The sequence below is a fragment of the Mustela lutreola genome, chromosome 15 (genome assembly GCF_030435805.1).
Source record: "Mustela lutreola isolate mMusLut2 chromosome 15, mMusLut2.pri, whole genome shotgun sequence".
NCBI lineage: Eukaryota > Metazoa > Chordata > Mammalia > Carnivora > Mustelidae > Mustela > Mustela lutreola.
In genome coordinates this window covers 1,654,764-1,674,008 of record NC_081304.1, presented here as the reverse complement: position 1 = coordinate 1,674,008, position 19,245 = coordinate 1,654,764, and the positions used below count along the sequence as shown (strand labels likewise).

The window sequence follows — 19,245 nt, the reverse complement described above, 5'->3', positions numbered from 1 at the left end:
GGAGCCGAGCTGCCAGACCTCCCCTGGGGCCTCACTTCTGTCCCCACAGAGCGACACTCTGCAAGGCCACATGGTCGGCCTGAGGGTTAAATGTCACCCCCCCCCCCCCGCTGTTTCAGTGGTTTTTCCCCACAGAGAGAGTGTTCTTTTCACATGGACATCCAGGCGACAGCCGAGTCTCCAGGAGCTTCTCTACAGATGTCTGTCTCTTCCCCGTTTTGAGAAAGAGAGAGAGAGAGAGAAAAGCCTGGTGGAGTAAATCACATCCCGAGCTAGACACCAATAGGATTTTTCTCAGCCATGTCACCTTCCGACCATACCTGGCAGGGAAGCAGCTGAAACCACACTTCTTGGAGATCTGCAAGTGTGGCGGTGGCCCGGCTCCCTTGAGACGCCAGGCCCAGGGGCAGCCTTTGTCCTGGAGGGACCGCAGAAGGGGCTGGCCCAACGTCCCAGGCCTGCTGCCCACCCAGCCCCTGCCAAAGGCCCATGTTTCTTTGGCTTCTTGGTCTGGCTGCTCTGGGGACCTGGATTAGGGTTGTCACTCTCCCCAAGACCCCAGCCCTCTCTTCCCAGAATTCCCTACCATTTGCTCCAGGAGCTCGTAGCCAAATGCCCTCTGTCCCCCATGGGTGTCCTACTGCACACGCCTTGGTGCCTGGTAGTGAGCCTGGCCTCCTCAGCCCGCTCTGCTCTCTGCCTGGCCGGTTCTATCTTGGTTATCCCAGCACATTCCAGGGTGAGCGGCGGCAGAGGCCAACTGTACTCATATGGGACTCAAGGGGACAGGACCTCACGCCTCTGGAGCACCGGTCACCCAGTCGGACGGGGCCTGTGGCTCCTCCCGCCATCCGGCATGTGCACACACGGATGGCTGTGACGCTGGCCCAGCGTCACGTCCACACAGCGAGCGTGCCCTCCGGACGCCCCTGGTTCCCAACCACATTGGGGGGTGGGGTGCTGCTGAGTGCCAGGAAGGGCAGAAGCTGGTGCTGCCTCACCAGGGAGGAGCTGCCCCCTGGCCCCGGGGCCACATCCAGGGGACACACCTGGCCCAAGAGAGGCCCCTGCAGGAGGAGCCCCCCAGACGGAGACGACACGGAGCCCGCAGTGGTAACCCAGGGACGTGCAGGCCAGTCTTGGCAGACGTCCATGACTATGCGGGACAGTGTGGCCGCCCTGCACCCCCGGAGGCCACCCGCAGCCCAGGCCAAGTGGGCCTCCGTGCTCCCCCGAGGCTTTCAGACCTGCCATGAGAAGAAAAAGATCTCAGGGCTGAAGACAACATTTTAAAATCCGGCTTTAAATAAACATGGAATAAAAAAAAAAAGAGTGAGCAGAGCCTCCAGCAGCTGAAATTAGAAGCAGCGGCCCTGGGCAGGGGAGCCATCTGTGTGCGCCAGGCAGTGCCGTCTGCGGGCTCCTGGCAGCGCCCCGGGCTGGGGGCCGCCTCGACGGGGAAGGCCGCCGGGACAGGCCAGGCCCCGCTTTCCAGGGCGTCCCCCAAGCCCCGACTCTAGAGAACGTGTCCCCTCCCCCTGCTCCAAACCACCCTTCCCTTCCCTGCGGGCCGCTCAAGTCCGTCGAGACACAGAGAAGGACTGTCAGATGGCGTGTCGGGCAGGAGGGCAGCGAGCGCCCGGCAGCCGCACCTTCCCAACCCTCCCTGGGTCACCACGTGGCAGTGCTCCCTGGGGCCTCACCAGTTCCCCGAGGGCCCCTCCGCACCCGACCCTGCACAGAGGGGGCCCCGGGGCGCCCTAGAGCGGCCCGCCCGGCCTGCCCTGCGCCCCACAGGGAGGCCCAGGGACCCGACTGTTTCAATCTGCCGTGTCAGCTCCCGCCTTCCGAAGGGCAGGTGGGTGCCCGAGCCGAGGCGGGATGACGCCAACATGCAGAGTGGGGAGAGAAAGTTGGAGCCTCTTCGCGCCCCGGTGCTCACCCCCGCGCCGCCTCCCACGGCCCCTGGAGTCACGCCGAGGCGATTATGTAAGGGGGCTGGTTGCTGGGGAACCTCTCCCACCCAGCCCTGCCGGGTGGCCAGCACCTCTGTCTCCTCCACCGAGGGGAGCCCCCTCCGGCCCTCCCGCAGGCCTGGCCAGCGGGAAAGCTGGGGGAACGTTCTAGGCTGCCTGGCTAGGAGGGCTGACACCGCAGCCCCGCAAGTACAGGCCGGACGGCAGGCTGGACGCCACTCCTGAGCCTGTCCGGTGCCCCTCGGTCTTCCTCCGTGTGGGACAGCTGAGCGCACTCCCCGCCCCGGAGACCGCAGAGACGGGGGCCCTGCCCAGGCGGGGCTCCGCTCAGACCCCCCGCCCCACACACGCCCTGTGCTCCCATGTCTGTCTCCCTGAGCACAGACCCCTCCGGGCCCGGGCTGAAGCGGCCCCGTCTAGGGCCACATGCTGACTACAGAGGAGAAAGCCTTCAAGCTGCGTTCGGGTTGAAGACAAGCAGGTTTTGAGGAAAGTGCAAATGTGAGTACCCAGCCGGGCGCAGAAGGGAGACAGCCTTCCCCTGGGCAGCAGGACAGTGGCCACCCTGTCCTGCCCTCGCTGACCGCTGGCGGCCTCACACCGGGGCCACCCTCCGCACGGAGCCGCGCCGCCGTCCACAGACCCGGCCCAGGATGGCCTCTGTGGGGACGGGGCGACGGCTCCACCCGCTGGCCCCACAGAAGCGGGGTTCAGGGGGCACAGGGTTCGGGGGCTGCAGGCCACATAGAGGCTGGTGCCCCCCTGAATACACTTTTCATTTCTGGGCAGTTTTCAACATAAACAGTCATCAGGAAGGTCCACTCCACGTGGTCCGTCGTCACCACCTCCCGCCGACGCGGCGCTGCCCGGGCCAGACCAGGAACCCGCCTGGCTCACGGTCGGTAGCCGAAGTCCACTCTGTTCAGGTGTCCTTGGTTTTCCCGTCACTCCCTCTCCGCCCCGGGCGTCATGCCTCCCCAGGCTCCTCTGGGCCGAGCCATCTCTCACGCCTCTGGTTTTGGGGGGGGCCTGGCAATTTGGGGGGGAGGGAGGCTCTGGGGCCATCCCTCCGTGGGGATTGTGGGATGTTTCTATGGAGATTACACTGGGGTGAGGTTCTGGGAGGAAGACCACGGAGCTGAAGGGTCTTCTCTCACGTCGGGGCCACACGGGGTCACGGGGACGAGCTGCGGCCCTGGCTGCACAGTGCTTGTCAGCGTCTCCCAGCAAAGCTCGCCTGCCCAGGCCACGGTCTCAGGGTCCCGGGATCGAGCCCCGCATCGGGCTCTCTGCTCAGCGGGGAGCCTGCTTCCTCCTCTCTCTACCTGCCTCTCTGCCGGCTTGTGATCTCTGTCTGTCCAATAAATACATAAAATCTTAAAAAAAAAAAAAAAGCTCACCTGCCTCCCGTGCTCGCGGGAAGGCGGTGGCCACGCGCAGCCCACATGAAGGGCTGCGGAGTCTTCTGGAGAAACCCTCTTTTAAAGGGCAGTTTTGCATGTAGAGTCTTTGACGTGGCATCCGGGTGCTTGCTAGACACGTCCGACTAAGGGCCCCTGACGATCTCTCAAACGTTTGAGGGCTCGTCACGTGGAAGGTACAGTTCTCGGTGTTTCCCTGGCTGTTTGCACCTCCAGTCTCCCCAGGCTCTGCCCGTCTCCCCCCAGGGTGCGGCTCACGGAGGCCGGGGGAGTAGACTGTGCCGGTGACACCAGGCCTCACCGGAAGCAGGAAATGCGGCTGTCCTCTTGTGCAGAGGCTGCAGAGGTGACCTTCCTGCTGGCAGGAGGCAGGAGCCCCCCAGGAGTCCCCCAGACCTGTGAGCCTTCTTGCTGATCCAGCGGACGGTCACGGAGAACGTGGGCGTGGCCGGGGCCCAGAACACAGTCCTCCGGACACAATCAGCCGGCTGTGCCAGAACCCTGGCCCAGGCCAGTCAGCCGCGGCGCCTGGTGTGGACGCGGTCAGTCGGGCAAGCCAGGGCGGATGGGAAAGGCGAGGTCTGATAGGTACACCCGTCCCTCGGGCCCTGGAACCTTCTGGTTACCCATTCTAAGAGCTTTAATCCACGAAGGAGAAGAGGAGGAGGAGCCTGGATTGGCGGCTCCTTCTCTGGGAGCCGGAGGAGGAGGGCGGAGGGAGAGGAGCGGCCCCTTGCCCAGCAAGCACACGCGTCCCTGTGGTCGGAGCCGAACGGCCACCCCTTCGGCCAAGCTCAGCAGACACCAGGTCAGGCAGAAAGGGGCACAGAGGTGAAGGCCCTTCGAAGTTCTGCTGGGCAGCCACCTCAGAAAGCTCTCCTTCTGTTTAGCAAAAACTCACCAATCCTTGTGCCTGCCAGGAGAACAGCTTGCTTGAAAAGCAAAGGCTGTCATCCTGTAATTAAATCTGAGACCCCCTCCCTACGTGACGCCGAGATGAAGCCGCTTATGTAACGCGCCTAAAATAAGCTGATGCAGACACGCACTTTTATTCTTCCCGCTCCCAGCCCTCGACTCCTGGGCCGCCGGGGCTGTGGGCCACAGAGCCGGGGTGGGCACCGTCCGGTTCTCGCCTCCAAACGCGGCCCCACAGCGCACATGCATCCCGACTGGGGACCCTCGTGCTCAGGGCTGGGTGCTGAAGACCCACATGGCTACACACCGCCCGGGCCACGCAGGCCGCAGAGGTGAGAACCGGCCGTGAGAACTGACGGGGAAGCTGGTGGCTCAGGAGGCTGGAGCCTGTGCCTTCTCGGGGCTCCTTGAGCTGCCTCCCAGCTCTGGCCCGAGTGCAGGACCGACACCGCCCTAGTCTGCGGCGTGCTGGGAGCTGCCCGCCTCGGCTGTGCCGGCCCTCACGCTAACCCTCTCCAACTTCTCCATCGCGACAGCAGCTTCCTCTTGCTGGTCCGGGAGGGGGCGGGCCAGACCCCAAGTGTAGGCAATGATCCGCAGCTGCACTGCCTGCCGGCCTCCAGGCGAGGCGTTCAATCCCACAGCCCCCCACACGCTCTGAGTTAAGGAGAAAGAGCCACGCGGGCTTCATAAAGGGCTCCGATCGCCTCCCAAATAAAAAGTGCCAAGACAAGGGTGCCCCCTTAACTCGGGGGCTGGCACTGGAGCTGACCTCTCAGCACCCAGCCCACCATCTAGCCTTGCCCACGGCTCGGGTCCTAGGCCCTTACCCTTGGCCCTAGTCCTGCCACAAACACCACCACCACTGGAAGGGGCTTCCACACAAGGAAGAAAACCCTCAGAGAGCCCTGGGGTCTCCCAGGCGGGGGCTCAGACCCCCACTGACAGTCTCCCTCTAGCCGAAGGAGTGGGCACACCTGTGCTGAGACCCTTCTGGAGTGTGGTGGCTCAGAGAGGTCGCCAGGCCCTGCTACGACGGCCTCGCCCACGGCTCCCTCCGCATCACCCTGCCGGGGTTCTCACGGACGCTCAGCGCACTGCTCCTTCCCGTTCACTGGTGGCAGGTGCTGACTGACGGCTTCCCTCCCCGGGATGGGCTAGAGCCATCCGCACACCAGGAAGGCGAGCTAGGCTCTGAGTGGGCCCCCTACCTCAGCCGCTACCAAAAGTGGGTGAGCCCTCCCCGGGGCGGGGGGTGGGGAGCCAAGAGCAGGAGCTCCTAGAGGGCTGGGCAGGGCTTGGGCCGAGGGATGCTTCTCTGGAGAAGACTCTCTCCTCCTCTACCGCCTTGAGACTGATGGCAGCAGACAGCTCAGAACTCTCCAGGCGGACTCCCCTCCCACAGGGATGAGAGCCCCCCCTCCCCGGTTTTCCTACCAGCCTCCGCCTGTCATTCTTCTGGTCTCAACCACGTCACTTCCCTTCGGGCGAGCAACAGCTCTACCCTCCACCCACCCTTGACCCCGGTCAGGTCAACGGATGTCAGTCGTAGGGCTGGCTGGCTGGAAGCAGGCTCGGCACCACGCTGGCCTGAAAAAAAGGCAGAGAAGAGCAGGAAGACGGTCCCAACGAGCCGGTCAACATCCCAGGCGTCAGATCTGATGTGCGCCGGCTTTCTGTCGCTCGCGACCAGAAGAATCCCGGGACCTACACACACAGAGTCCGTCTGAAAGCACCCGAGCGCTAAAGGGCCAGGAGGAAGCCAGACCTGGGGTCAGGAAGGAAACAGCCGTAGAAGAGCTGCCTGTGACGGAGGCTTGGGGACAGAGCTCCCTTCCCCGAAGCACTCCTCCCGGAGGGCCGCAATCCCCTCGGGTCCGGACGCCGGGACTTCAGCACTTGCCTTCAGCCTGCTCCGTCCACAGCTGGCTCCCGGTCTGCGTCCCCCGGAGCCCGTGCGCTCGAGGACGCGTGGAAGCGACTGTCCTAGAGAGGAGACCGGCAGAGAGTGTCAGGCTTCGTTAGAGGGAAACGCTAGGATCTGCCCCTCCGTGTCACTCCAACTCACGCCAACGCTCTAAGCAGCAGCGGCACCGGGAGCCCCGGGGCCAGCGTGGTCAGCTTCCACGGCCGAACCCCCCGGCCAAAGGCCTCAAGACCAGCAGCTCTGTCGGACCCCTTGATCCCTCCCCACAGAAACTGCCCCAGCAGCGCCGTCCCCTCCCCTGGGCGCCCCCCGCAGCCCCCTGGGTTCTCTCCGCACCGCCCCCTGTCCGCCCCCTCGACGATCTTCCCCGCCAATTCTCCCAGGACGCTCCCCTCTCCAGGATTGTCCTCAGGGCCCAGCCCCCCGCCGTGGCCACCCCCAGTCCTCCTCCAGGACGCACCCCCACCCCAGGTCCATCTCCCCAAAGCCCACCTCCCCAGGGTCCTCGCCCCGGGCCCACCCCTCCTAGGACCCGCCGCAGGGCCCCCCACCCCCCGCCCAGGTCCCTCCCCAGGGCCCACCCTCCTCTGCGCCCGAGACCGCGCCGGCCGCACGCTCACCTCCGACACTCCGGGTCTGGGCCGGGCGGTCTCTCCGTCCGTCCTCGCGCCGCACGGCCGCCCGCGGCACCCGCCGCCGCCTGCGGGGAGCGGCGCCCAAAGGCCGCCCCGACTCGCGGCTCCGCGAAGAGCCGCCCCCACGCGCGCTCGCCGCAGCGCCCCCGCTCCCCCACCTTCCGCTCCCCTCCTCCAGCGCCTCCGGCCCACGCCGCCCCGCCCCCAGCCCGGCTGTCGCCCGGCCCCCAGGCTGTTCCCAGAGCCGCGGCCCGCGCCGCGCCTCCGCCTCCTCCCCTGAGATCGACAGCGCCGCCGGCCAATCGCTGCCTGCAGCCGGCCCTCGGGCCCCGCCCCCTCCCCCGTCTCCGGAACCCACCAATGGGAAGGGCGGCGCGGGGGCGGGGCCTGCCGGTTGCCTGGCAGCGGCGCGGCCGGGCGGGGGCGGGCGGGCGGCCGGGGGCGGTGATCCGTGTGCGGGGGGCGGGGCCTGCGGGGGGCGGGGCATGGGCGGTTATAAAGGCGGTCGCCGACGGGGCGCCGCGTTTCTGGTCCGGCTCCGCGCGCTGACCGCCCGTCTCCGCCGCGCCCGTCGCGCCGCCGCCGCCGCCGCCGCCGCCGCCGCCGCCCGCCGCCACCCGCCGCCGCCCGCCGCCGCCGCCGCCCGTGCCCCCGCTCCGCGGTGCCGCCGGACCAGCACCATGTCGCTGTCGCGCACGGAGGAGATGCACCGGCTCACGGAAAACGTCTACAAGGTGAGCCCCGCGCCGCCCGCGCTCTCGGGCCCGACCGGCCCGACCGGCGCGGCCCCGCGGCCCTCGGGGGTCTTCTCGGAGCGGCCGCGCGGACCCGGCGCCAGCCAGCCGGTCACAGGTGGGCGCGGGCGCCCCGCTCCGACAGCCCCGCGCTGCCCCCGCGCGCCCCTCCGCGCGTCCGCCCCGGCGGCCGGGGAACCGGGCCCTCGGACGGCCGCGGAGCGGGGCGGGGGCCGCCGGGGGTCTGCGGGGTGCGGGGGCCGCGCCGCCGGTCGCCCTGCGCCCCCGGGCGGCGTGGGGGCCCCGTGGCGGCCCCTCCAGCCGCGGTTACGCAAGCCTTTGGGCACTTTCTGGTCAACAGGCTTTCCCTTTGCCCAACTCCTTCCCGGGCGGCCACGGACGGCCGCAGGTGGGAGGTCGCGCGCGGGCAGGTAGGATGGGTGGACGGATAATCCGGCATCTTATGTAACCGCGGAGGGGAGGACTAATTGTGTAGGAGGCTGGCGCGCCTGCCTCTGCTTCTGCTGTGTGCGAAGAGTGGCTTCGGTCCTCCCCTGCGCGCTGTCACCGTCACAGCGGAGGGCCCAGAGCCCCGCGGGGAGACCCCTCCGAGGCGCCCTCCCAGGTGCTTCTGTGCTTGGCCACTTGAGCAGGGCCTTGGGCGTCTCTCCGGTGTCCGCTGTGCCCGCTTTCACCCTCACCCCGGGGACCACAGACCCAGAACCCCTGGAGGCTCCAGGTCCTCTGCAGTCCCACGCGGGCATGTTCCCGAGAGGGAGGCTCCCGCCCCCGGCGTGCTCAGAGGCTTCTCACAGAACCGGGTCTGGAGGTTAGCGGCTGGGCTGGGAGACGGAGGTGCGGCTGTGTGTGGTAGTGGCTGGTTCACGGCCCCTGAAGGGGGGGTGGGAGGCCCCGACAGAGCAACAGTTTCTAATTGTATTACACAGTTATGGCCGTGCCTTCCTAGCCAGTGGCCTGTGAAGCCCTCCCGGTAAGCTCGCTCCGGCTCTGGGCGGCCCCCGGGACACTTCCCGGGTGGCCCCCTTTGCTCTCCGCTGGGTTTCGGGTGGCAGGCTGTCCTCTAACACGCGTTCTGGTCGAGGTTTTAAAGTTACTGCGAGATCACGGCAGGAAGCCTGCAGCCCGGTGGGACTGGCCAAGTCGGTCCTGGAGCCATGTTAGCGGTGCTGGCGAGCCGGAGCCCGAGGCCGGTGAGGAGTCAGCACGAAGAAGGAGCAGCCCCGGGGGTGTCCGTGTTTGGTAGCAGGGAGGATCCGTGGCTTACGCTTCTGGTGGGGCTGCTCCGCGAACACTGTCAGGGAAGAGACGGTTATTCAATTGTTAGTCATTAGTTCCATAACCACTTGCTCCTGTTGCGGGGGGTGGAAGGGAAGTGCTGGCCGGCGGCTCCCTTTCCCATTTTCCCCGCTTCTGCCTTGAAATCCTTAAACAGGAACTTCCGTGGTGACCGTCGCGAGGGGTGCGTGGTGTGGCTACACTCTGGGGAGCCCCGTGATCGTCCTTACTTAAACTCCTATAACCTGGGCAGTGAGGCGTGCCGTTACGGCTGAGCAGCTCCAGGAGGGAGCTGTGATTTCTCTGCAGATCCGAAGTGCGGTCCGCCGGCAGGATGGCGGCAGGAAGCCGGTAGGGTCTGAGTGGGGGGCCTCGAACCCCTCTGGACGCCGGCTGGAGGGTGTCCGTGCACGTTCAACAGGCGAGCCCATGCTCTGTGCCTGCGGGGCAGCTGATGGGTGAGCTTGGGGGGGGGGGGGCAAGTGTGGCGAGGAGCCCGCAGCTCGGCGAGGCTGGCCCCGGCGGGCCTTAGTGTCTGCAGGGCTGTGCCCCCGCGGCCGCTCCTGGTTGCCGCCCGCCGCACTGCCAGGCCGCCAGGTTGCCTTTGTGGGCGGTGTTCTTCCTGACGCTCCGTGGCCCGACTGCCAAGTCTTCAAGTGCTGGCGCTCTCTTACCCTTTTGTGTTTTGTCCCCGGGGAGCGCAGCATTCGGTGGCTGAGCCGGCCCCGGTGGGGCAGCCTGGGTCCCCGGGTCTGGCGGGACCGGCCTGCACTGAGGCGGTCAGGGCACAGCCGGAGCTGTCCGTGTGGTCCTGGCTGGTCCGCCGTCCTGTCGGGGAGGCCGTGCTGCCTCTGTGGCCGGGCTGTGGCCCTGCTCGGCGTCCCCTGCACTGTTGCAGCGGCAGCTTCGAGCTCTGTTTGCTTTGGCAGAGAAGGCGGCAGTGGGCCAAGGGCCGCTTGTCCTTGGCCTTGCTGATTAAAGACGAGGGAATGGAATGTGCTCCTTTCTGGACAATCGGGCCCATGGACTTCTGTGTCTGTCGTCGGGGCCCGGTCCCTGTGGGAGCCTCGTCTTTGGGGCCCTTCAGAAGCAGCACAGGGAGAGAAGCGGAATGGCTTCCAGGTGGCCGCTGGGACTCACCTTCTGACCTGGGGTAGGGGACATGCACTGAAGCCTCCTGCGGGGAGGCACAGGGCTGGCGCTGGCGGGCTGGAGCTGCAGAGCCGAGCCTGGCTTCCAAGACCTAGTCTGGGGGCAGCCCCAGGTGGCTGCCGGGAGTGAGGGACTGAGGGAGGCGGGGCAGGTGTCATCCATCCGCTCAGAGTTAAGCCAAACCACAGCTCTCCCGGGAGAGACCTGTGAGTGACTCCCCATGCTGGAGGGAGGCTTCTAGAGTAGCTGATCTCACGTCCCTGGGGCGGGGGTTTTGGGGAGCAGTTGTCAGCTGGGTATTTCTTATGGTTTTCTATGCCAAGAGAAGCTGGGTTGTGGCTGGCTTGATGACCTTTCAGGATGGTGGCTCTGTCAGGTTCCCTAGGGACAGCAGCATCGCTGGGCCTGAGGATGTGGGAAGCTGGGAGACAGCCTGAGGAGGAAGACTCCCCAGGAGAGCCTCGGACTGGGTGTTTTCTGGGGGCCTGGTCTCGGGCCCTTGGCCAGCAGGGCCAGGCTGGTCTCTGGAGGCTGTCCGGTCGTGCTCAGCCCGTGGCTATTGTGGGGAAGCTGGTCTGTGTGCACCATGGCTGCCCTGGGGGTGATATGGGGCTCCTGGAGCAGGGGTGGGGAGATCAGGTGGGGGCCAGGTGGGGGTATTGGCACTGGGGGGGGGGGGGGGAGCCGGCCCGGGCAGGTGAGAGCCCACTGCTGGCTTTCCCCACGGTTCCCACTCCCCTCCACTGGGTCCCAGCCCCTCCTCCAGGTGGGTGTTTGGGGGAGCCCTTGGAAGTCCTGTGCTGCTGACCCCTGTACCTGGGGGGAGGCACAGGGCTGGCGCTGGTGGGCTGGAGCTGCAGAGCGGCTCTGCCCACAGCTGGGCAGTCCCACAAAAGTGTTTGCTGCCTTCAGCAGCCTGGCGTCCGTCGAGGCCAGAGCCTGGGGGTGCCGGCTGAAGAAGGTGCGTACACCCCGAGAGACCCTTCCCTGGCAGTAGACACGCCTGCTGGGCGGAGCCCACTGCTGTCTGCTTGGGGGTGGAGGCAAGGAGTCCTCACACCATGCCCAGCTCTGCGCACACGTGTGTGAGTGTGAACGCGAGTTTGTGAGCACACCTGTGTGGTGCTTGTTGGCTGTGCTTTAAAGGTACTGTCTGGGGTGCCCTGTCGGTGTTCTATGTTCTGATAAGGTGGCAAGGCCTGCTGTCACCGACGGGACTGCCTGAGCTCCTCTTCTCCTGCGTGCGCGACGTGGTGCCTGTCCGTCCCTGCCGCTAGCATTTGAGGGGTGCACCTCCCGCCCCCTTCCTGGGGTAGCCGAGGCAGTGAAGGGCAGTTTCTCTGTTGCACTGCCCTTGAGGTGTTTGGCTGTGGCAGTTCCTCATGCCCAAGTCATCCCAGAGATCATCAGCTCCATGCACAGGGCCCTTGCTGGCTTACGGGAGACCTGGTGTATGGCCTGGAGGCCCTCGGGCCCAGGCCTGTGGTTCCAGAGTTCCGGGCATGTGTTGCCCGCGCTGTTCCTGGGGGTCTTACTCTGAACACGTGTCCTGTGTCTGAGAGCTTGGCTTGGCTCCTGGGACTGACCCACGGGCACCTGGTGCTCCAGGTCACAGTGGTGGCCAGTGTTGGCCCTGGGCTTTGGGGCCGCTGTCAGCAGGGCGAGGCAGTGGCGGTGGTGCAGGAGCACGTCTCGTGTCTGTCTGGTTCACGGTGACACCGCTGCTTTGTGGTGAAGCTCTCCTAGGGCTTGTTCTCTTCCCACCGCCCTGGCCTGGGCGTGCTGGCTGGAACAGGCGGCCTTTTGTGGGAGGACTAGCTGCTGTGCGAGAGGGCCTCACCCCCTCCTCCTGGGCTCAGGGGAGGCGGGCTGGCACTCCTGAGTCTGCAGATCTGGGTCGCGCTCTGGAGAGCCCTGAAGTGTCCCTGCAGGGCTGGGTGGGCCGCAGGCAGGGCCGGCCTTGCTGCTCTTCTGTCCCCGTCAGCGTGGCCTGGCGCCCGGGACGTTGCTGCCATCCCGCAGTAGGGACACCTGAGCTCTCAGTCCCGCACAGGGCTGTCCTGAGCTGCTGGCCAGGCTGGCTCCTGTCCTCTTTTCTCGCCCCCAGGTGCGCTGAGCCAGGGCCTGCCCTATGTCGCCTTCCTGGTCCCTGAGGCTGGGGAGGCTGTCCTTGCTAGGATGCAGACGTGTGTCGCATGGAGACGGAGCCCTGGGACACCGCCAGGGCTGTCAGCACCGTGCTACCGCCCACCGGCAACAGCAGTAGTAATTGGGGACAGCACAGACCCAGCCAACCCCCGCCTCCCCAGCTCTGCTCACTCTTGGCCCTGAGTGTGCGGCATGACCTGGACGTGGCTCGAAGGGCCCAGCGCAGTGGACACAGGTGGCCCCGGCCAGTGGCCTGAGGGGAGGTGGGGGCCTGGGCTTCTCTTAAAGCGCAGAATGTTTTGTCTTTGCATGACTTGCTGCCGAGTAAAGCCAGCCTTGACCTCAGACCCTGTTTGGGTTGAAACAGCTGGGTTTTGGGGTGCTGGTGTTTGCGTGGCCGTCAGCATCTCTGCGAGGGTCTGCTCTCCTGGCTGTCTGCTCCAAGGACAGCGGCTCAGTCCCGCTCGACTTCTGGAGGCTGTGGCAGGTCTGTGTCCCTCTTTGCCAGGGCCCATGGTCAGGCTGGGTGTTGGCTGGGAAGTGGTCGGCCCTGTCGCATCCTGGGGCCTTGGTGTTGGTCCTCACAGTGGGGAGACACTTGGGCCTGTGAAGAGAAGAGCTGGGGCGGGAAGGCAGGAACTGGAGCCAGACCCAGCCTGTCTCTACGAGGTGACCTTGGGGCCAGGGGCCAGGGGATCTGTGCCCGCACTGTCTGCGGGACCCCACCTCCTGCCTGCAGCTCCTCCTCCGGGCTCCTACCGCAGGAGCCTCCATCTGTCCCAGAAACTCGTCCAGCCGTCGGGCTCCCGCGGGCTGCCAGGGAGGAGGCTTGCCTGGCCTTCCCGTGCCCTGGCTCTGTGGCCCAGCGGTCTCAGTCCTTCTGCAGGTGCACGATGGCCAGGATGCTCGCAGGTCCCTGCAGGTGCCCCTTCCTGTTCCAGTGCCCAGCCGGGGGCCAGCGGAACCGGGCTCGAGGTCTTCTGCTATGAGATGAGCCTCGCGAGGGCGTCGCTGTGCACCCCGGGGGAGAGCACATGAGGTGTCTAGACGCGGGTCACTGGGCCCCACGCTCCGAACCGAGCAATGCCGGGGCCGGTGCGGGCCGCCAGGGGGAAACAAGAGCGCAGGGCAGGATGGCCTTGCTTCTTCCCGTGTGAGATACTCATTTCCTACTTCCAGGGACGGGTTTTTAGAATCATTTCGACGATTTCTAGAAAAACTTGTATTAAGTATCTGTGAAGGAAACTCGTACAGATTTTTTAACACCACTTTGAATGCAGAGTCTGGCTCTTTGAGCTTTGTTTCGGGTCCCAGCCCTCAGTGTCCCCGTGTCCCTAGCTAGCACTGTCACCTGGGCCTTTGGGAATCAGTGGCCAGTTTTCCTGAGCGAGTCTCCGAAGCGTTCTCCAGGCCTGGACGTCCATCCTGCTGTTCTTCCTGCCCTTTCTTGTTCCTCCGCCGAAGAAGGGCTTCAGGCACCAGCCGGGACCCCTGCTCCTTCTGAGCTGCCAGTGGTTTGTGGACATGGTGCCCAGGTTTGCCTCTGCCCAGCATGCCAGGGACAGTCACAGGGAGGCGTGGGCCGGGTGAGGACACGGGGAGCAGACCGTGAGACGCACCGGATGTCATAGGTGTCTACCCTGTGAAAGAAATTGATGTCTTGGGGTGCCTGGGTGGCTCAGTGGGTTAAGCCTCTTCCTTCGGCTCAGGTCATGGTCTCAGGGTCCTGGGATCGGGCCCCGCATCGGGGTCTCTGCTCAGCGGGGAGCCTGCTTCCCTCTCTCTCTCTGCCTGCTTGTGATCTCTTTCTGTGTCAAGTGAATGAATAAATAAATAAATCTTTTATTTTTAAAAATATTTTGTTTATTTATTTGACAGAGATTACAAGTAAGCAGAGAGGCAGGCAGAGAGAGAGGGAGGGAAGCAGGCTCCCCGCTGAGCAGAGAGCCTGATGCGGGGCTCGATCCCAGGATCCTGAGATCATGACCTGAGCCGAAGGCAGAGGCTTAACCCACTGAGCCACCCAGGCGCCCCTAAATAAATCTTTTAAAACAAAATTGATGTCTTGCTGCTGGAGTTGGGAGTGAGGATGGTGTGAGGGTGTAGGAGGGGCGCGCGCCCCTGTTCCGGAGCCGGGACTCTATCCAACAGGGCGTGTGCCTTGCCCGGGAACCACGCCCGGTCACAGCGGGCCTGCTTTTGGCAGGGCTCTTTAAAGTGGGGTTCTGGAGCCCCTGGGGGCTCAGTCAGTTACGGGACTGCCCTTGGCTCAGGTGGTGATCTCAGTGTCCAGGCTCGAGCCCTGTGTCGGGCTCCCTGCTCAGTGGGGGGTCCGCTTCCCCCTCGGCTCTCCTCCCCCCCTCGTGCTCGCTCTCTCCCCACCCCCAATAAGTAAGTAAAATCTGAAAAAGAAATGGAAGGCTTGTGGCAGAGCCAGAAGTCTCCTTGCCGGAGCGGGGAATGACCAAGGGTCCTCTGCTGCCCCCGTGAGCCCACTCTCGGGCTGGTCAGGCCCTGCCCTGCGAGATGCTGTCTGGCAGAAAAGGCCTGTTGTCTGTCCCCCCTTCAGTCCCTGCCGCCCACCCACAGAAGCCTTGTCTTTTCCGGTGCAGGGACCAGTTGCACTCCAGCCGTGGCCGTCTTGCCCTTGGGAATCAGGGCCTTGCTGGCCCCGGGCTAGGGTGGCCGGCCGGCACCTCTCGGCCGACAGCAGGAGTCCTGCGAGGGGCTGCAAAGTGGGCTGTGTCCCGCACTCTCTGTCTGGCTCTGCCTCGGGGGTGGGGCAGACCGAGCTCCGGCCACGGGCCACCTGCGCTTCCCAGCCGGCTGGTGATCGTGGGGAGCCTCGATGGCCGCAGGCCACGCAGCGCGCTGGGGGCTGTGCACGTGACCTCCTTTACCCTCAGCCGGCTTCTCGAGGGGGTCCTGGCTGTTCCCCACTGGCGGGGGAGCTCCAGGGAGGTGAAGCAGCGTGTTCCAAGGCCGTCAGCTGGCCCGTGGCTGAGCCCGGGCTGGAAGCAGGCCTGCTGAAGCCTGGGGCCGTCTGTCTTTCCGTTCGGGGTCCCACAGACTTCAGGCAAGTTTTCAGCCTCTGTGTGGCTGTTTTCTTGTTAGCGAGCGAACAGGCCCCTAGGAGACTTGGGAGCACGGAGAACACGCTGGTTGTCATCCCTGGCTTCCAGAGAGGGGGCGGGCAGCGGCAGGGCAGGAAGGCCCGGGCAGAGGCCTCCGCGCTGCCGGTGACTTCCTGGGTGCCCAGTGGTCTGTTGCTCCCTTCAGCGTGACAGCCTACCGGCCGCCCAACTTGTAGAACATGAGGGCAGTGGGGGTCGGGGGGGGGGCGGTTCCAGAGCCTTCCGAGGCTGCTTTTCTGCTTGTTCATGGGTAATTCTTCATCCAGCGGGCGCCCAGCCCTGTGAAACTCGGGTCAGAGCCTCAGCAGGGCAAGGACGGGTCAGTGGAACGTTCTAACTGGGCAAGCAGGAACCACACTTGGTTGTGTTGTCAACACTGGGCATTCACGTGGTGACTGGGGGTTGGCCTAGTGTCTCTGGGTGATCTGGATGCTCCGGCCTCTGTGACACGGCCCTGTAGGCAGCGGCTTCCACGAGACACTGATTTCTGATGGCGGTGGGGCCTGGAGTCTGAGAGCGAGGCATGGGCAGGGCTGGTTCTCCCAAGGCCTCTCTCCTGGACTGGCCAATGGCCACCTCTGCCCGAGTCCCCCCCGCCCCCCCAGGTTGTGCCTCTGTGTACATCTGTGCCCTGATCCCTTCTTAGAAGGACACTAGTGAGACTGGAACACAGCCCACCCTGATGACCTCATTCAGCCTAATTAGTTCTGTCAAGACTGTCTTTCCAAGTACAGTCACGTTCTGGGGTGCTGGGGGCTGGGACTTCAGCACATGCATTTTTAGGGGACTGAGTCAGCCTTTAGCACCAGGTGTGGCACTTTAGCCCATGCGAGGAGCATGGGGCTGGTATGGTCGGTGGGGTGTCCTGGGTGCTCCGTTGCTGAATCGGAGGGACAGGTTTCCAGGCTGCTCGTGTTTGGGGCCAGGATGGTTTCTCTCCAGCCTCAGTCACACAGCCAATCTCGGGTCACGGCGACACTGAGCTGTCCACAGGAGCACACTGCAATTTTATCCTGAAAGCAGCGGGCAGGCAACACAGGCTTCAGTTCGGTGCCAAGAGTGGATAGGAAGTGACCTAAGTACACAGGTTCCCTGGTGTGGGGCCCAGCAGTAAGGGGCAGGTGACCAGCCGCTGGAAGGTATCTGCGGTGGGAGGCAGAAGGGGCTGTGCCCCCCTGAAGTCAACGTGGACGGAGTGTGTCTCCCAGACAGGAGAGGGGTGGCCGGGCTGTTGGGGGCCGTGTCTGGACCCTGCTGCGCGGTGTGTCCAGTGTCCAGGCCTAAGGAGACGACGGCCCTGTGAGGCTGCGGTTGCCGGCGGCCGCTCGGGTGGCTCCTCGCTCCTGGGCGGGCTGTCCCCTCCCTGCAGGGAGCCAGGGCTCCAGAGACAGCCAGACTTCCGTCCCTTGTCCCTGAGCTGCTCTGTCAGTGCCTCTGGCCATCCCTGCTCCTGGGGCCTCCGGGCCCCCGACCCCACCAGGTGCCAGGCCAGAGACATGAATTGTCGCTTGACTGTAAGCTGATGGGGCAGGAACCGTCACCTCGGGGCGGGGAGGCAGCTCAGTCTCCCTTCCCTGGGGTCCCGCGGCTGCCGCCCTCCCGAGGCGGGGGGTGGGCAGAACTGCAGCCTCTGTATTCTGCAGTAGTCCGGGGTCGTTTCCTTGCTTCTAAACGCTGCCTCCTTGGAGTCTGCGGCTGGGTCGGCCTCCCCGGGCCCCCATGGGGCCCTCATCTCTGTGGGAGGCTGTGGGGCTGAGGCCTCGTGTGCCCGTGGCGGGGAGTTGTGACCTGGGTCCCGTGGAGGGAATGGGAGCGCTGATGCTGTGGAAGGGTAACGTGTGTGGGTTGGGGTCGGCCTGCTTTGTCCCTGCCCCTAGGGGGGCATTTTCTATGTCCTCTGCTGGCCTTCACTCTCCCAGCATCACCGTGGTGGCTGTTTTGTTCTGGAAGCTTCACCGCAGTTCTTTTCTGAGCAAGTATGAACACAGTCGTACCCTTCCTCCGGCTCTAACCCAGCGAGGTCCAACTCAGGATTCGCCTCCTCCAGGAAGGTCCCCCCAACACACTCACTGAATGCCCCGGGTTGGTTTTATTCCTTCAGAAAGGACCGTCAGGACAGCTGTTCCTATTTTTAAAGGGGGATAGAACCTTCCACCTGCCCCTGCCCCCAGGTGGGAGTCGTTCAGAGCTGCCCCGAGAAGCCAGGCTTTCCTGACTTAGCCTGGTGGTCCCCCCGCCTCCGCCGCCCACCCTGTCCCCTCACCCTTCCCCAGGGCCCCAGGGAGTCCGTGCTCTTCATGGGGGCCGTGGCGGGCAGACCTCCCTTGGAGGATGGCCGCCCCCACCCGGGCAGCTCCTGGACAGCGGGCCCCAGAGCTGGTGCCTGTTCACCCTGCAATCGTGGAGGTGGGGCACGAGGGCAGGCACGGGGCCCCTCCCCTGCTGGAGGCTGTGCGTCCTGGGTAAGCGAAGGGGCGGGCACCCGGGCATCAGCCCTCCGGTAGGGGTCACAGAGCAGATGCCCGTCAACTTGGCCTTTGCCTCGTTCTGGTATCGCTGGAGGGGCTCCTGAGGCAGCGCAGAGCCGGCGGGCTGGTCGGATGGCACCCTCTCCAACCGTCAAGACAGAGGTGCGGCCCGTGTGCGGTGAAGGGTGAGCTCAGACCCATGTGGCCATCTGGGTCCGCCTGGAACGAGTGGGCGGGTTCTGGACCTCCCCAGGCCTCTCTCTGTCCGTCTGTAGAATGGGGTGCTTGCGCCCCCGGATCGGTGGGGTGACAGTACAGGGTGGCGGGGCTTAGAGGCCAGCCGGGGTCCCGGCGCCACCTTGTCCCCTAGAGGAGCTCTTCCAGGTGCTGAGGGAAGGGAAGCCTGGCTCGGCCTCACCCCGCACGCGCCCGTGTGCTCAGGGCAGCGACCAACGCACCCACCCCGGCCGTCCTCGCCGCGTGGGAGGGGCCGGAGGGGAAGCAGAGGCAGGTCACCTGCCCTGTCAGCAGAGGGACTTCGCTCTTTGTGGCTGCCCGGCCGGGAGGGTGCTGGAGGGGGCCGTGCCTCGGAGCCGGGGCTGAGGCGTGAACAGAACTCCCGAGGGAGCGAGCGGTGCAGCCGGACACAGGCCCGGGAGCAGGTGGGCACAAAGCCCCTCGCCAGAGCGCCTTTCTGAAAGCGTGTTGGCCCGTCTCCTCAGCCCCCAAAGTGGAGACCAGGCCTCTCACTGGCCAGGCAGACCTGTGGCTGCAGAGGAAATCGAAATGCCCGGGGAGCGTCCCAGAGCGCCCAGGCAGGAAGGCTCCCAGGGCTCCCAGCGTGCTGGGGTCCTACCAACAGCCACCTGTGCAGGGGTGCTTGTCCCCTCCCTCGTGCTCTTAGAGAAAAGTGTGGCTGGGGTCCTCAGGGGCACCCCTGCGTAGAGGTCCAGTTAGATTCCAGGGGGGCCCGGGGCATCTGGCACTGGGATGTCCCAGCAGGAGGGTGACTGCCCAGCTCGTCTGAGCTTGTGAATGTGTCCGGCAGAGACACCTCCTCTCTCTAACCCTCTCTCAGTGTGTATTTTGGAGGGCGTCCAGGGGCCCTGGGCAGATCTCCCTGCAGCCCTGTTGGTACCCCAAGCATCTGTGATAGATGCGAACCAGTGAGTGAGCCACGCGACTGAAGGTAAACGCAGGTGTGATGCGAGTGACGTGGAGGCCGGGCGGCCGAGCCCCTGCCCGTCCGAGATCCGCTTGCAACCTGTGCCTCTAACGGCCGACAGGCCGGCGCTGGCCAGAAGCGTGACCAAGCACGTGAACAGGCAGTTAACACGTCGTGCGTGTCCTGAGCATTGTATGCTACGTTCTTATGGCGGAGTTAGCTGGAGAAGAGAAACCTGATTGGAGAAGGTCATGAGAGGGGAGCCTGCATGGCC

The 19,245-nt window shown here is 65.3% G+C and overlaps 1 protein-coding gene and 1 long non-coding RNA gene across 8 annotated transcripts in view; both read left to right on the top strand.

Moving 5' to 3' along the window:
* Window positions 1-7,477: 7,477 nt before the first annotated feature.
* The window catches only part of BAIAP2 (BAR/IMD domain containing adaptor protein 2), a 61,510-nt gene continuing 49,742 nt past the window's right edge, over window positions 7,478-19,245 (top strand). For 6 of the 7 annotated variants that reach the window (XM_059150212.1, XM_059150210.1, XM_059150206.1 and 3 more), the window contains exon 1: window positions 7,478-7,608. In XM_059150212.1, coding sequence (XP_059006195.1) covers window positions 7,555-7,608 — 54 coding nt within the window. In that variant the 5' untranslated portion in view covers window positions 7,478-7,554. The remainder of the gene's footprint in view (window positions 7,609-19,245) is intronic. The other variant, XM_059150209.1, reaches the window with a different exon arrangement.
* Window positions 10,038-14,916, top strand: LOC131816960 (uncharacterized). The gene is made up of 3 exons (XR_009348253.1): window positions 10,038-12,691; window positions 13,547-13,739; window positions 14,083-14,916. It is a non-coding gene; the product is annotated as an uncharacterized LOC131816960 (long non-coding RNA).